Source organism: Eulemur rufifrons, chromosome 15 (genome assembly GCF_041146395.1).
Source record: "Eulemur rufifrons isolate Redbay chromosome 15, OSU_ERuf_1, whole genome shotgun sequence".
Lineage (NCBI taxonomy): Eukaryota > Metazoa > Chordata > Mammalia > Primates > Lemuridae > Eulemur > Eulemur rufifrons.
In genome coordinates this window covers 42,451,780-42,469,152 of record NC_090997.1, presented here as the reverse complement: position 1 = coordinate 42,469,152, position 17,373 = coordinate 42,451,780, and the positions used below count along the sequence as shown (strand labels likewise).

The window sequence follows — 17,373 nt, the reverse complement described above, 5'->3', positions numbered from 1 at the left end:
TACGCTCTCTAATACACCCAGCCCAAAGGTGCAAGTTTGAAGTGGGTCCAGAATCTTTTATTGCTGCTTTTAAAATCCCCCTTAAGATACTGGCCCAATACTGTTGCATCCAACCACATTTCTACCACAAGGATTAAAAGTACTTAAGTATAAATAATTTTATTCTAGTCTGCATCAATGCCATACAAACACACACACACACAGATGTTTGGATCACTTAATAAGTTATAACATTCCATGTTTTAATATTAATAACAAGTACATAAATGATCATTTCCTGAGTTAACAGTGCAATGTAAAATTCAATCTGTATTGCTAATAAGACATTTTACAGCATAGAAACGTGATCCAAGTGATCATTTACTTTATCATGTCATAAAACACAAGTGCTTATTGTAGAACAGTTACACAATTTAAATGGTAAGGAAAATTTTGATTCATAACAAAGAATCCTGTATGTATTTGTTGCCATGATTGACTTTCCAGGGTAAATATCAGTAGTAAAATAAGTTATGGTACAAAAAAAAACCAAGAAGTTACCTATAGTGAAGGAACATTTGATTTCATTTAAGAAACTGAAGCCTGACTTCTAGTTAACCTTTTATTATATACAAAAATGTTCTCTTAAAAAACCCCTAAGCAATCACAAATTTAGATAAACTAGTTGAATAAAAGACAATGACAGTTCATTATGCTGTAAAACTATGGATCTCATCTTTGGAAAAGTTAAGATCATGCAGCAACCTGTAAAACAAATAAAAAGTACATGTTTCTTAGGGAAAATGTTTAAAAATAAAGAAATAAGATCAAAGTTTACTATTATAACCATACTACTTTTTCATTTTCTCCACTTAGTATTTTCTTTTTAAAAAACACAATTATCACTTCTTAAAAACTGACACTAATTCATAAATATCAAACATCTAATCAGTGTTCAAATTTTCAATTTTCTCATAAATGCCATAATTTTTAAATAGTTTGAATTAAGATCCAACTGAAGTTTATTCATTGCAATTGGCTGGTAAGCCTTTTAGGTATCTTTTGATCTATAGGATCCTCCTCCATTTCCTTCAACCCCCCCTTGCTCATGCTCTTTCTCTCTGTTCTGCAATTTGCTGACAAAAATCAGATTTTCATCTGTCGAGTCTCTCACAGTCCTCATTTTGCTGCATCCCTGTGGTATTCTTTAATAATATGTTCCTATGTCCTCTTATTTCCCTAATTTAATAACTGGATCTAGAGGCTTGATCAAATACAAGTTCAAATCTTTTTGACAAGACTAGGTATTGTTCTTCCATCAGGAGGCACATAACACACGGTTGCCTCTCTCTCTGGATGCTAGCAACCACTGATGACCTATGTATGGATTCATTAGTTCATTAGGCACTGAAATTGGTGATATTCTATTTCTATCCTTCTTTTTTTGCTAATCAGCTGAATTCTATAAAGAAAAACTTCTGCTCATTTATTATGTGGTTATCCAGTAGTAGGGCTCATGTAGAAAAGGCAGAATAAATGCTTGATTTTTTTCCCCTTTATACACCAGTTTTTAAAGTAAGGAGTTGATTCCCCTAGCATTCTATTTTCTTTCTCCTCCACTGAACAGGAAAAGCAGACATAATGCTTAAGTATAATTCAATTTGGAAAACACTATAATAACCATTATTTAGTACTTACTATATTATATGCAGTCACTGTGCTAAGCACTTCCCATGCTTAAGTATTACTATTTATTCCTTTTTAAAGGTGAGTGCATTCAGCTTAGAAAGGTTAAGTAACTGGCCGTAGGATACCCAGTAAATGACTGTAAGATGCTTGTAAGTCGTAGAGCTGGGATTCAAACCCCAACCGGCAGCTTCCAGAGCACAGCCACATATTCACACGGAGGGCCAGTGTGGCACAGGAGTTAGGTGCAGCAGTCAAGCCTCTCACCATCTGAGCCCATCCTACCTTTCCAGCCACACATCCTGTCTCTCCTAGCAAGAGGCTTCCCTCCAACCAAACCAGTCTGGTCTTTTGAATACCTGCACCCATAATGCATCTGCTCGTTCTCTCTGCCTGGGCTACCCCTCCACCTCTCTCTTGACTGGTAATGTTTTAGTCATCACGCAAAGCACAGGTCTTTTCTGACCATGCAGTTGCTGTCACTCTAATACATACACCCTTGGTAAAAGTAACTTGTCTCTCCCTGAATTTCCTTTAACACCTTGTTTTTATCTCTAGTAAGAGTATTTATGATGTTCTGAGTCATATTTTAGTTACCAGTATGAGCATTTGTTTCTACCACTGGACAGTGTGGCTTTAAAAGCAGAGACCGTTTTATTCATCTCTGTAATAAAGTAGATATTTAGTGGATGAAAGAGCCATTATTGACCAAGTAATTATAAGCTGTTTATCTATATTTTTTTAAAAAATAGGTTTCTGAGTCTTTCTCTGTTATCACATCATACAAATGGACAAATGTTCACCAACTATGGTGAGTATGTTTGGGATGATTATACTCATAGTATAACCTAACCTATGTAGTAGACATGAGATGCCCCTAGGAGTGGGCATCCCAAAGAAATAGTCATTTTTCAGAACAGCAAAAACTATGATGTATTAAGAGACTCCTATAATTGCCAATTAAGAAAAATATACCACATCCATTAAGACGGTGAGGACAAAGAAACCAAAGAAATGAATCCTAATTGAAAGTTACAAGGGCAGCTGCTATGAATCGCAAATACTGATTTGAATCAAGTTACATCTCAAAAGGCACCTCTGTGCAGCATGTTCAAGAGTAATAGTAGACATCCCCATGTAATGATTAATAATACTCCTGAGCAATTCTGGATAAGCCAGCCAGTACAGCATTAAAAGATTCACTATGAGGTAAAACTGAGAAAAGAAAGCTATACGGGTTATAGTAAATTTTTTAAAACTGCAAAAAAATATTCTAATCATTTAAAAGTATAATACTACAATCTATAAAGTACTCACTGAGATACTTCTAACATAGTAGTTGTCAATACAGAAGACAGGATAGCTCTTAGCCTTTTTTTCCTAAAAATTATTTTATATTCAAATCATATCATTACTCTTCACTGTAATTTGCAGTTTTGTTTGAGTTTTAATAAAGTTTAAATAGAAACTTTGAAAAATTTTTTTAAAGTTGAGAGCTTAACTAGCAAAATATTCTTCTGAAAGTATTAAAATCCAGAAATAAATTTAATTAAAACACATTTAAAATATGACATGAAGAGAAATATTTTTTAGTGCCTTTATTGTTTGGGAGTCAATCCTTTGCATAATTAAAAATAAAAAAACAAGATATAAAATTATTTAGAAAATGTTAGGGTTAGTCACATACTAAATAAGAAAAAACAGGGCATTTAAAGCAGCCATATTTTAAAATCATCTAGAGACCCAACTGTGGCTTTACCTAACCAAATATATTAAAGTATCATTTTAGAGTTAAATCACATCAAGGGGAATTTCAAACAGGATGGCCACTGCCATTGATTTTTCATTATCCAGGCTTCAATTATTAGTCTTACCTTATTTATGTTCTAGTTTCTCCTTTTTTGTCTTGCTACCTGGCTTTTGATCACATATTTATTATCTACGAACTTTCACCAAGTTGCAGAGAATGAAGATCGAAAGCTCTGAGATGATATTACTTATTAATTTCTTTAATTACTATATATTATAAAGCTTTGGTGGAAGAAGAGATTGAGCCTAATGTCCAAAATAAGACTGTGTCACCAATCTTGTGAAAGTATCCACACTGCCAGCCGTTAGCAGAGAACACCGATTGCTGGCTATATCTCACTTTTGTGTTCATATCTAACTCGAGGCACAATCCTGGCCTCCAACCCTTCACCTGTATGAAGATTAAACATTTTGCTATTTCCTTCCTTAAACTGTAACAGATTATTAAAGTAGAGGTTCATATGAATAGGAAGAACTGAGAGATAAATCAATTGCTTTTTATGAAAGATCTTTACTTCACAGTGTTAGGCATTCTGTTTCCTACCGCATTGCCACTCACTTTACTCCTTGTTCTGTAAACGGTGTTGGCCCACAAACGCAGATGAAGACTTTGGATTTATCCAAATTTCTTTTCAAAAATTCAGAAAGAAGAGCTGGTGAAATGTGTCCCCGTTTGCCAGTCCATTCAGAAGTAGGTGCTGAGAGAACAAATTCAACATCAAATCTAGGGGGAAAAAAACAGTTTTTAAAGTCTATTATTAACATGAAAACACCCCGCACAAAAGAACAATTTAATATGTAAAGTCTGATATAAGTGCTAGAAAACTACTGGAATAGATTGTAAGATTTAACAAAAACATACAGGTAAATTAATATTTACTAAGGATTGGCTTTTGCTATAGAAAAGGAAAGTAATTTGCCATTTTTTTATTGAACTCATTAGAAAGAGAGCTCCAAGAGATCTCAGAGAACTCCACGTTTCTATTAATAATCTGTTCATATAAATCACAGTAAAAAGCAATTACCAGTGACACGTGCATTTTAACCTCTCCAGTGAGTTCCAGACCCTTATAACCAGTTTGACTGAGAAGCCTATTTGAGTTCTCAATGTTGCTGTCTCAAAGATCCTAAACCTCAACTGTGATCTCCATGCCCCACACCTGACATTATCTCTGTGAATGGCACCACAGTCCCCTTGGTTGCACGATCCAGAAACCTGGGATTTACTCCCAAACCTCTCTCTGCCTTACCTTCCAGCTCCTAACTCTCTGGCTACTTCTTTCAGCCTTCACTGCCACAACACTGCCTGGTCTCTTTCTTCTTCTGTGGTCCTTCCACCACCCTCACTCCTCAGTTCTTAGCTCAAGCATCATTTCCACAGGAAAGCACAGTGGCCCCACCAGTCTAGGGTCCTTTGTTTTACGTGTTGTAGAAATGTTTTCCTTTTCTTTTTCTTCATAGCCCTTACTTCAGGTTGTAAATATGTGGTCACCAAGATTATTTTATTGTCTGCTTTCCCCAATAGACCATAAATTCCATGAGAGCAGGGACCATGTCTGCTTTGCCTATCACAGTATCGCTAGTGGCCAACACACAGGAGGCACTCAAATACTATGGAATGAACAGAGGAAAGTAAAAGAAAGGATGCAGAATTAAAATGGGAAAGAAGAACATCAAATGTCTCACAATGTTAACTATAGACTGCTTCTGCCTATAGGCTTTGTAGTCTATTAAGTAAATTGCTGATGAAAAGCCATAGCAAATTCAAAATTCTATGTTGCATCTGCTCTGTTTGCTCCATTTTAGCAAACATGATTAGTCCTTACTATTAATATATTCAATAGCATCAGACCAAATGCATTTCTACATGTTCCAGTGAGCAATTGAGATATTTTCTGAAGAATAGCAGGAATTGGTTACACATTAATCTAAATCTGAAGAAAAAGCTGAATTGAACAGTTTCCCTTGTGAGAGGATGAGGGAATCAAACATGAGAACAGAAACAAGATGTGGCTGGCATGGCTGTCCTCACATCACTGTGCCTCCGCTGGGTGAAGGTTCCCAAGAATCGAGAAGCCTGGCACACGCAGCACAGACCAAGTAAGAGCACCAGCCGGGGCTGGGGAACCAGCTCCAGCTCCGCACGCAGACCCCAGCCTCTAGGTCTTACTTGTCCATTGCAGAACGAGGTCGGGAAACTGCGTAATCTCTTATAATTCTAATGTTCTATGGTTCTATATTCAAAACACCTACAGAATTGTGTCTTATTTCTTACCTTCAAGGTTCCCATTTGGTATTAGCAGCAACTCTAATCTGCCCTGTACAAAACAGCCTCCCCAAATATATTCACTAAGTTGTTTTCCTTTCTAGCACTTAAAATTAAGACAAGTTTTAGGTAATTTCAGGCTGTGATATTTGCTTACTGCTCCATGAGATAAGGGTCCTTGTCCGTCTTGTTCAATACTGTATCCAGGTCTGGCTCAATGTACATGCACAAAAAATATTTGTTGAATAAAGGAATTTATTTACAAAGAGGCCATATTGGCTAAAAGAAAAAAATTGTACCTAGAAGAACAAAGCCATGTGCTGGCATCTATGAAATTACATATAAAAATGTATATGCCTGGGCATGGTGCCACATGCCTGTAGTCTCAGCTACTTGGAAGGTTGAGGTGGGAGGATCCTTTGAGACCAAGAATTCGATGCTGCCATGAGCTATGATCGTGCCACTGCACTCCAGCTTGGGTGACAGAGCAAGACCCCATCTCTTAAAAAAAAAAAAAAAAAAAAAAAGGTATAAGAATTCATAAGTGTATTTTTCTAGGAAGAATTTCCATAATCTTTCATCAGATTATGAAAGGGGATCCAAAAGCAGCTACAAAACCACTATTTTATATTTGGATATATGATAGAAATTGCCCTGTTCAATTATAAGAAAAAAAAAACATAGTCTCCTGTGACTCTATTTCCAAAGAGCCTATCGCTGGAATAAAATTGCTAAGATAGTAAATTAATGCTGAAGTCCTTGTAAGCTGAAATACTGATAATTTTCCTTTACCAGGATGCTTAAAAAAAAAAGCCTAATCAGTGACACATTTTCTACAGGTATCTACTAAGTAGTGATCCTTACATAAATGGTATAAACTTCTCATGCATTTTGCAATTTATTCATATAATAGTCACTTGACTATAATTCTAAGTACTCAACAGAAAAAGTGAACAGTCAGCATGACTACAATTTAAGGATAGTATAAAGAAGCTGCGATCCTGTTTATCTCCTTCACAGGAAGAAAAAAGAACTTAAACTGGAGCAGAAGCAATCCCAAGTTAAGACTCAAGAAGGATTTCTTACAATATATCAAAATATAGACGATTCCCGTGGAATTTTCTCTCCTGGGTTTTTATGATGAAGGACAACTTCCTGTCTGAAATAATTACAATACTGAGTTGCTAGAGGCACGAGGAAGCACATTAGTAAACATCCTGGAATTCCTCCATAATTTCAAAAGTATCAGAAGGAACTAGAACTCTTAAAAAGATTACCTGAAAATAAATTCAGATAACCCATAAAATGCAAAGCAACATGAGAGAGAGAGGGAGAAAGAGAGAGAGAGAAAACAGACCTGCTTTTGATAAATGCCTATGTGGTAAAAAATGCCAATAAAAGTAAGTTTGTCAGAAATTTTATTTTAAGTAAACTGATAGTGATCTGAGATGAAATGTCTTGAACTACACATGTATTCATTAAGTCTAAATCACATGCAGAGTTTGCAGTCATCTAACAACTTATTCCCTCCTCCTCCAGCCAATCAGTTTCCACAATCTATCTCCTCCATGTTTCTCACACATGCCCCTAACCGCCCCATTGTTACTGCCACAACTCCACATCAGGCCCTTGTATGTTCTGTCTAAAATAAACACTAACAGCCTTAGCCTTTCATCTATCCAACACACCACTACCATATTAGTTCTTCTAAAAACCCAGATCCAATCTTGTAATTTCTTTGCTTAAAAAGCTTCAGTGATTCCTCATTGCCCACAAATTACTATTTCAGAGTACTTGGGACCCCAGTTTTTCTTGGTTTTTCTAGCTAAAGAATAATACTTGGAACTGCCAGAAAACTTGCTATTTGCTCATGGGAAAAGCAGGTCACAAAACTAGGGGCTAAATTAGATAAAAACATACATAATTACAGAAATATTTTTCAAAATGAAATCTGATGAGACACTAGAATGCCCCCAAGATGTTAGTAATTTTCCCATGAAAACAGGCTAACCTATCAAATAAGTTTAGGACATACGGGGTTTAAAAAAATTAAACACATTTCTTCAGAATTTCTGAAAGTCTTGAAAATGCTAAGTTCAGAGTAAATTTTCAAGAAGGTATATATTGTTTCCCAAACTTATTCAATCATAGAGCCATTGGTGGGAACGTGAACATTTCATGGAGTACATTCCAAGCAATACACACCATTTGAGGAATATCTCCTGGGAACAGAAAGTAGCATAAAGGTCCAGATTAGGGGTCCACATATCTGTGTGGATCAGAGGCTGGGGGAAAAAAGGGTTTCAGGTACATTGTTCAATTTATTTATGCTTCTGGAATCATCGGTTTTTGTTCCTTAAATGGAACAGATTCACTGCTAGTCCCAATACTGACACCAGAGTACAGAAACGTCATCCATGAAGCCTGTCAGTACTAAAGGGAGATGAACTGCAGAGTGCCCTGGGCCTTCCCACGTCCATTTAATACATATTTACTTAGCATATGAATTACATTCAAGGTCTTCCATTATCTGATTTTAGCCTACCCTGTTTCTATGACTGTAAAGCAAGAGGATTAGAAACAATCACCATTAAGATTCCTTCTAATAATGATATAAGGTTTAATAGGTTTTTCTTTATAGTTATTTCACATTGTTCTCCTTCATACACTATATTTATTTCAACAAAACGACTCTGCTCTGTCACTAAAACACAAAAATATCCTGGCCCTCATGTCTTTATTCATGCAATCCCACTACCCAAATTTCTTTTCCTATTCACAGAAATGCTAATGTGTTTCCCAAAGCCCAATTCAAAAGTCCCTTCTTCCATGAAGCTCTGATATCCTACCTTCACAAACATGGAATTATTCTTTCTTCTCTCTGGACTTCTATGACATGTTATTTGTTCCTCTCAAGGCATAGACTCTACAGTTATTGATGTACTTCGGAACTTCTCCACCACTAGGGTAGTCTTACTTATTTTGTATCTTTTCCCAATGTCAAGCACATTATGCAACTAGTGAGCACACAAACGCTTAAAGTAATACAAGTGATCCTCTATCTTCTGTTGGTGCATGTAACTGGATGAATAATTTCCTTTCCTTTGTGACCTGTTCCCTTGCTGTTTGGAATCTTTTTCTTTTTTTTTCTCTTTCTCTTATTCCCCAACTACTATCATCCTCTCCCCATCCTTCTTATGGAAAAATAATGACACTAATAATATCAAGTGTGCTGGGTACAATATTCCGAACTAGGTACTTTATCTTTCAGAGGCTATTTGTCAAAACGTATCAACAGTCTTAGAACTTAGAACACTCTGACCTGGTGATTCTTCTGATGAATTTTTACATTGTTAGAACAACTTCTAGTCATTATGTCAAATAGTAGGGGACTTGTTAAATAAACTATGGTATACCCATGTGACTGAATGCAATGCAGTTATTAAAAATCATGGTATATTCTAGGGTTTCTTAACTGGTACCACTGGTATTTTGGGCTTGTTAATTCTTTGTTGTGGGGGGCTGTCCTCTGCATTGTAGGATGTTTAGCAGCATTCCTGGTCTCTGCCAACTAGGTGTCAGTAACGCTCCTCCCCCAGTTGTAACAATCAAAAGTGTCTCCAGACATAAATGGCCCTGGGGTGGTAGGGCTGCTCCAGGTTGAAAACCACCAGCTGAAAATATTCTATATATACATAGAAGACACACAACACACTAAGTAGAAAATACGGTTATAAAAAGTATAGTCAGAATGACTACATTAGATTAAAAATAAAAAAAACAATAAAGTGTGTGTTTATGTGTATGTTAATGGAAAGATACAGACCATAATGTTGATAATTGTTCTTTGGGTGACAGGATTATGGGTGATTTTCTTCCTTTCACTTTTCCTACACTTTTCTCTATGAATATGTATTAATTTTATGAATAGAAGGGAAAAATCAACAAATGCTATTTATAAAAAAGAATGTACCACTTGCTCTACTAAAATAAGGTTAATTGCCATAAAAAGTGACTGCTTTGAAAGGGAAGAAAAAATACTTATTATATTTATATATTAAAAAAGGTTCTCTAGAAGTCAACCTCCATGTCAAACTGTACCACTCCTCACAACTAGTTCTGCAATAGCAGAGAACTCACAGAGCCAGTGCATTCTACCGATGGGAGGGGGTGGGCCAATGTGCAAGACTGAGTCAACTGAGCCTCCTAACACTGCTCACATATTTGAGAGAAGGATAAGTGAAATTTAACTTGGATTTCAGTTTTACATAGCATTTAGTTAAATCCATTACTGCACATATTTGCCTTCTGTTTTCTCTCAATTTTTGTACAAAAAAAAAAAAAAAAAAAACTATAAGATTTTGCTAGACTTGGAATGCTGTGAATTGAATCCCAACTGCTGGAATTAACAGCCAAGTGTAAAATAACACGTTTAGATATAATTCAGGTAAGCTAACTTTTTTTCTGTTCGAATTTCCTACTTAATGACATGAAAATTAGACTGAAAGAGAAAGAGAAATATCCTAAAAATTACTTATGAAGTACCTATATTTAAACAATTGTATTGAGTGTAGCAATAAAGGAAAATAGAGACACATTCCCTGAACTGCATGAGAAAATAAGCCAACACAGTATCTTTCTACTGTTGTACTCCCATGAGTAGGCGCATAGTAGATGCTCACACATATTTCATGAATGAATGAATGAATGAATGTCTGTTACAAACATGCTAATTCTGGACTAGACTAGCTCATGGTACCCAAATGATTCTGTGATGCAGGTATTAATATCTGTTTTATTTTTCATTTTTTGAGACAGGGTCTCATTTTGTTGCCACTGGGGCTGGAGTGCAATGCCATGGTCATAGGTCACTGCAGCCTCTGACTCCTGGGCTCAAGCAATCCTTCCTTCTGCCTCAGACTCCCAAGTAGCTGGGACTACAGGCTCACACCACCATGCCAGGCTAATTTTTCTATATTTTGTAGAGACAGGGGTCTTGCTCTTGCTTAGGCTGGTCTCAAACTCCTGGCCTCAAGTGATCCTCCTGCCTCAGGCTCCCAAAGTGCTAGGATTACAGGAATGAGCCACCGTGCCTGGCCAATGTCTCTGTTTTATAGATGGAAAAACTGAGGCTCAGTCAGATCATGTTACTTGCCCAAGGTTACAAGGTTAAAAGGATTCCATCATACAATGTTATTTCAAAGAATTTCATTGCTAATGATATTATCCAGATAACTCTGAGGACAAGCACAGCATATTTGCTGAAAATGAAAATATTAGAACATATACCAGCCTCAGTATCCATCCTTACTATCCCTCCTTGTTCCACAAAGGATTAAGTGGAAGGCTAAGACCTACTTCTATAGAGAATAGGATATTTTACTTGTTTTAACTACTAAATTTTAGAATTTTTTTTTATATTCACAATTAAATAATACTTTAAGGAAATGTGTCCAGGCAATACATTTTGTCATCAGAAACTTTATTACTAAAACTGGAAGTGACATAGGGGAGTCAAGATGTAAAAAAGGGTGATTTAATATATTAACAAATTAATAGCCTTAAATGCTATCTAAAATACAGCTGTGACTAATTAAAATTAACTTATATTAAATCTGAACTTTTACTTTCCTCTTATGTATATTTTGACTGAATAATACTACCCAAACTCATCAATAAGCCTTTAAGACTAGAGTTTGTTTATTTCTATGTAAAGCCTTTAAGCAAAATTTCTGACAAATGTTCCAAAGGCATCTATACAAGCAAGGAGTTTTTGTTTTCCAGCAAGGGCCTGACCTGACCTCACTCAAAAAAGGCCATGAGTCCTTGGGGATCGTAAATCACATAATGCTAGAAGGCAGTGTCAACAGAGCACCTTGAGTAAGGAGAGCAAAGTCTCCAGAAAGAGGAAGGAGAAGGTTAGGGAGGAGGGGAGAGAGCACACATGGGCCAGCAAGGACAGCAAGAAGAGGAAGAGAAGAGGGAGGATAAAGGCAGGCCGGAAGTCGGAACACTATCACTTCTCTCGGCAAGCTGGAGAGTATCACTCACCTGGCGAGTGCTCTTAGAGCCAGGCATCCAGAAGTGAAAAAAAAGGGGCCTTTCCTCATCCTCAAAACTCCAGCCTACACAATTCCACCAACCCAAATTATGTAGACCAAAACAAAACAAAACAAAAAACACAGCTGACTTTGTTAAAAAATACTTTTATGTTCAGAGACTGTCAACACATTCCTTTCTACCAATTAAATTGTAAATCAAGTTTAACTCCTATTAATAGACTGAAAGCACAATGTCTATTCATTATAATAAATTTCTTCTAAAAATTTTATAAAATTTCTTTTATAAAGGAACTATATTAAAGAATATCTTTGTCAAAAAACCACCAGAAATATATATATATTTTAAAACCTAGCTAAAAAAAAAGCCTAGCTATGTCTGCTTAAATTCTTTTAAATGTTTGTTTAGGAAAACAGAAGCTCTTACAGATAAGACAGAAAACAAACACATGTATACGGAGGTCCTCTATAACTAACATTCAAATATGTAAGGGAGGGCTTCATAGTTTCCAAAGCATTTACATTATCTTCTGCAAATCTCACATTAGCTCTATGAAGTAGGTAGGAAAGATGTCATTATGTAATTTGAAGATAAAGAGATAGGCCCATAGAACTAGTAATTTTTGAATAAAGTTGCAGGCTAGCGAGGAGTAGAATGGCAACTAGAATTTAGGTCTTTAGGCTTCTTGATAAATGCTTCCAATTTTCTACTTTGAAAATTGGTCTAAAAGATACTTGAAAACCTAAGAATTTGTATTTCTTCAAATTATTCTCTAAATTGACATACAACTACCTAAGTATAGTAAATATTCTTAGGTTTATGTTTTTAATATGTAAAGAACAGTAAATAATTCAAGGATGAGTAAGTTAAGGGGAGGATGATAGGAAGCAATAGAGGAAAAAGAACTGGAAAAGACCACAGTCTTACCTTATTAAGAATATTCAGAAAATACTCACAAGAACCTAGAGCCCCTGAGACAACTGAGTTCTAAGGGCTTGACCTCGAAATAAAAGGCCTAGAATTTCACCTATACCGTACTATCATCAACAAATATCTATTTCACATGCTTTGTGCAACTTTTGTCTATACTAGCATTTCCCAAAGTATATACTGAGGACCACTAGTGACAGGGCTATTAATAAGTGTTAATGCAAACAAACAAAATTAAAGAGTATCCTGCTAAACAACACATAAGAAATCCCTCTCTCGGAAAGTCACAACGGATATTAGCATATTCAAGGCTCTAAGAAATCCTGCATGTATCATGATTAATTTTGCTTAATTTATCCTCACCAAATTTACTTTATCTGCCCCTCTATACACAAGAAAATCTTGGTTTGCCAAATTGGCTACACTGGAACATTTTCAATGAAACCCAACTCAGTATAAATTATATCACATGATCATAAAGCCCAATATACATTTTATTTATACATATATGAGGTTACCTAGATCTTATTGGATAGTATTTCTTTGAAGGAGGGGGGCATTAACATTATTTACATTAAATAATTATTAATTAGTTTATTTTTTCTTTGAAGGAACTTCCTGGTCAATTCAAGCTCCAACCAAAGGAGTTAAGGCCTAGACTTACTAGATAGGTATAAATATGTAAATGCAGAGCTAATACCAGTTTAATACCTTTCATCTTTAAATGCTAATTTCTCCAATTGGCTTCTCCAAATTATATCATCCTCTGTTTTATTGAAGAACATCAGCTTCACTTTCCTTAAAAGAAAAAAAAAAACTCAGAAAAAACTAATTAATAACATTTAAAATATACACAAATGGAAAGTCTAAAGTGAACTCAGGTGAATGTTTTAGTGCCAAGTAGATAACCAAAAGTATCAAAAACTGAAATGAGATAAGAACCAAGTTAATAAAATAGCTAGGACTGGAGGAGGCAAGTAAAAAATGATTAATGAGGGAATGAGAACATGTCTATTAAGGTCCACAAGTAATCAATTTAGAATATCTTACACTAATATAACAGCCTCAAAAAGGATAGTAATTAGAGATAAAATTACATACCTGAGACTAGGTATACTAGTCAAAGCATAATTCAGGATTTTAACCATTGGTGTGAAGCCTGTTCCAGCTGCCAACAAAAAGAGATCTTCTAATTCTTGTAAGATGGATATTTTAAAATTGCCCTCAGGACTGCTTACAGAAACAAAATCTCCTAAACAACGAAATATAAACTAAATCAGAAAAACAAAACAAAACACTCAGCATGGAAACTAGGAGGCTAAAAGTAGCTGAATTTAGAAGATTGATGAGTAACAAGATGAATACTTAACTTGCAGACTATGTATCAGTCTTTATGATATGTGAGGAATTTTAGGGGTAATCATTATGCCACTAAGTATGTCTGGATTACACCATTATAATCCAATTAATAATGAGGTTTTATGACATCATTTCCCACTGTTATTTTCCCAAATCACCTGAAGTGTGAAATTTACAAACTACTACAAAGTATTTATCCACAAATTATCAATAAGGAATTGATTGCTAAGTTAAAAGTACCTCAAAAGCAGAGTCCATATGTACATGTCTTGCATGATAAAGTGTAGAAAATAGATATTCACTATTTACATTTGATTATTAACCATAGTGACTGTGTTAGTAGGCAAGAAAATTAAAATAGAAATGTATTCTAAAATCTCATGCTGGTAAATGTGATGACCTCTCCTCCATCAAATTTTTGCAAAGGTCTATCAATTAAAACAAGAAGGGTTGTTTTGAGTTTAATTCCTATAAAAACAAAGCAAGATCAGAAACAGTCAACTGTACTCAGAGCATGCCACTTTCCAATCTAGAATGAACACAGCTGAAAATCAGTGCCCATTTTCTACAGTGCATACAATCACCAGTGCCCATTTTCTGCAGTTGATACAATCACCATGTATCACTAAGAAAACTGCCTTTAGGACTAGATTCAGAAATTTCCAATGTGATTTTAACAATGAAAAATAAAGGTGTCTGTAATTTTTAAATGATTTCAAATATTCGATTTTATTATTATTATTATAATAATAAATTTTTTAAAAACACGGTCTCACTCTGTCACCCAGGCTGGAGTGCAGCGGCATGATAATATCTCACTGTAACCCTGAACTCCTGGGCTCAAGCGATCCTCCCGCCTCAGTTTCCCAAAGTGCTGAGATTATGTGTGTGCACCACTGCGCCTGGCTCATCTAGTTTATTTTAAAATGTTTGGATGGTCACAACTTTACCTTTGTTTTCCATTGCAGGATAGTAAGAATCTTGCAGTAACTGATGAATTCATTATTTGAAAGTAATAGAAACTCCTTGTTATAGCTTGAAAGGGATCATAAGATCAGAATGTCCTTAGGAAAAATCCAGATAGATGGCTGGTTACTAAAGAAGCCTCACAGGATGGTATTAACTTGGTGCCTTTTTTCGATAGGTCAGTCCTTTCAATGTTACAAAATTGATTAGACTCAGGCAGGGTGACTGATGCTAATGAAATTCACAAGAGATTAAAGTACACATGCCAGAATGGCAACTGATTTACAGCTGGGGTTATATGTATCTAGTGACTTGAACATTACATGTCCCATTCAGGGTATCTTATTCCTAGTATCAGAACATGTGAAAGGCCAAATTAATCATATAAAAGTTGCCTGATGAACATGGGATTGAAACAAGGAGATGGACAATTGTATGGGGGCATTCATTTAGGCCATGATGAGGCTGCCTGAGTTTATCACTACCATGCAAGTACACAACTCTCTAAGTGACACAGGATTTGTGCCATCTCTCACTTGCCTGCATAAAGTTGAAATAATACTTCACCTTATTCTTTGGGCTTTCCTTTTCCATGCTCTAGGCTCTCTCTACCCTCCTATGTTCACAAAATCTCTATAAACAGGTTATAATACATATTTCACTTACTGTATTACAATCAAGTGTCAGTCGTTTCATCACAAGGTGATAGTCACCTTCACTAGATTTGTAGGTATTTCAAAATATTGCAGATTCACATTCATGTACAATACTTTGGTTTATGTAACTGAGGACGACTAATCACATCTACTATGTGTTGATTAATAAGCTTATCTTTTAGAAAGTAACATAATTTTCTTTATTTTCAAATTTTAGTGATCCACTTCACTGTTAGCTCAATAAACTGCTAATGCTGCCTTAGAAAGAGGAAGAACACTTTTGTCATTAGGTAAAAAGCAGTGAAAAGGAAATACAGAAAAAGGGGAAGAGGCAAGAAGAGAGGTCTTTAAGTCTTAATAGATCTCACTATAGTTCTTTATTCATACTTTCAAAGTACATTTACTGACAGCCTATTGTGTGCCAACTGCCATGCAAGGCATTGCAAATACAAAGATAAGACAATTTCTGCCCTTAAACCCAAAGTCTTATAAAGAAGGAACATATTTAGTATTTAGTATTATAGTAGAGCTATGAACAAAGTGTTAGTTATTGAGGGGTTCAGGGGAGGAGGGAGGTTTTATAAAGGAAGTAATATTTTGTTTGGGTTTTTTTTAAAAAAGGCACTTAACAGGTAGAAAAAGGGTTCATGGGCATCCCAGGTGAGGCAACTGCATGTACCAATGAATGAGGATGACAAACTTGCGGACTGTGAGTAGCACAAGTATTTTTGTATAGCAAGAGATGAAGCTGGAGAGATCATCAAAATCTTTGCAGACTACACAGTACAGGTAATGGGGACCCATCCAAGGTTTCAAAGCTGCAGAGCAACATGATTGAATCTATTTTCAGGACAGTTTGGAGAAAGAACTGGAAAATGCAGATAGAGAAAGATGCCAGTTAGAGTCAACTGTAAGAGACCAGTTAGAGGCCAAGAAAGAAATGATAAAGGTTTGCTTTAAGAGAGTGGCAGAAGGGATGGGGAGTAAAGATTAAAAAGTCACTGAAAGGTAGACTCAACAGAACTTAGTTGGGATGACTGGATTGGGAGAGAGAAAGTGGGAAGAATCAAGGATGACTCAAGTCTCCAGATTGGGTCAAGGTTGAACAGTGATGCTGCAAATAATGAAGACAGGTAATATGGAGTATGGATAGGTTGCGTGAGACAGAGAAGATGATTTTGAGTCATGTTGAATTTAAGATATTTGATAGACTACCACATGGAGATAAATAACTAGAGGGCAGTTTGATCCAATCTAGAGCACAAATGAGGTTTAAAAAATGTAAAGTACTAACCAATCTGAAGATGATCAAGCTCTGGTGTGAAGAGTCCAGCAGGATAGACTTTGATCAAAAAGTAGATGTATTTATTGTTGGGAAGAACTGGTTCTTTGAACTCTGGGATTAAGGAATAAGATACAGGTGTATATGGCTTTACTATTTCTGTACCTAGAAAAAAATCATAACAAAGAAATTAAATTCTAAAAATCTAAAAAGCTCTTAATAAAGATGAAACATAAAAATTTTATACTATTAGTATACATTTAAAACTATATACCTAATATATATATAATTCTAACTATATGTTCTACATGTATATAGTATATGTAAGTATATATACTTACGTATACATATATGTGCTGAAATAATTTTAACAATACTTT

At 35.4% G+C, this 17,373-nt stretch overlaps 1 protein-coding gene across 1 annotated transcript in view; it reads right to left on the bottom strand.

Moving 5' to 3' along the window:
* Positions 1 to 650: 650 nt before the first annotated feature.
* Positions 651 to 17,373, bottom strand: part of CYB5R4 (cytochrome b5 reductase 4) — a 79,512-nt gene continuing 62,789 nt past the window's right edge. The window contains exons 12-16 of the mRNA XM_069488359.1: positions 17,006 to 17,158; positions 13,832 to 13,982; positions 13,442 to 13,528; positions 4,034 to 4,198; positions 651 to 744 (exon numbers count right to left, since the gene is read on the bottom strand). Coding sequence (XP_069344460.1) covers positions 690 to 744; positions 4,034 to 4,198; positions 13,442 to 13,528; positions 13,832 to 13,982; positions 17,006 to 17,158 — 611 coding nt within the window. The 3' untranslated portion in view covers positions 651 to 689. The remainder of the gene's footprint in view (positions 745 to 4,033; positions 4,199 to 13,441; positions 13,529 to 13,831; positions 13,983 to 17,005; positions 17,159 to 17,373) is intronic.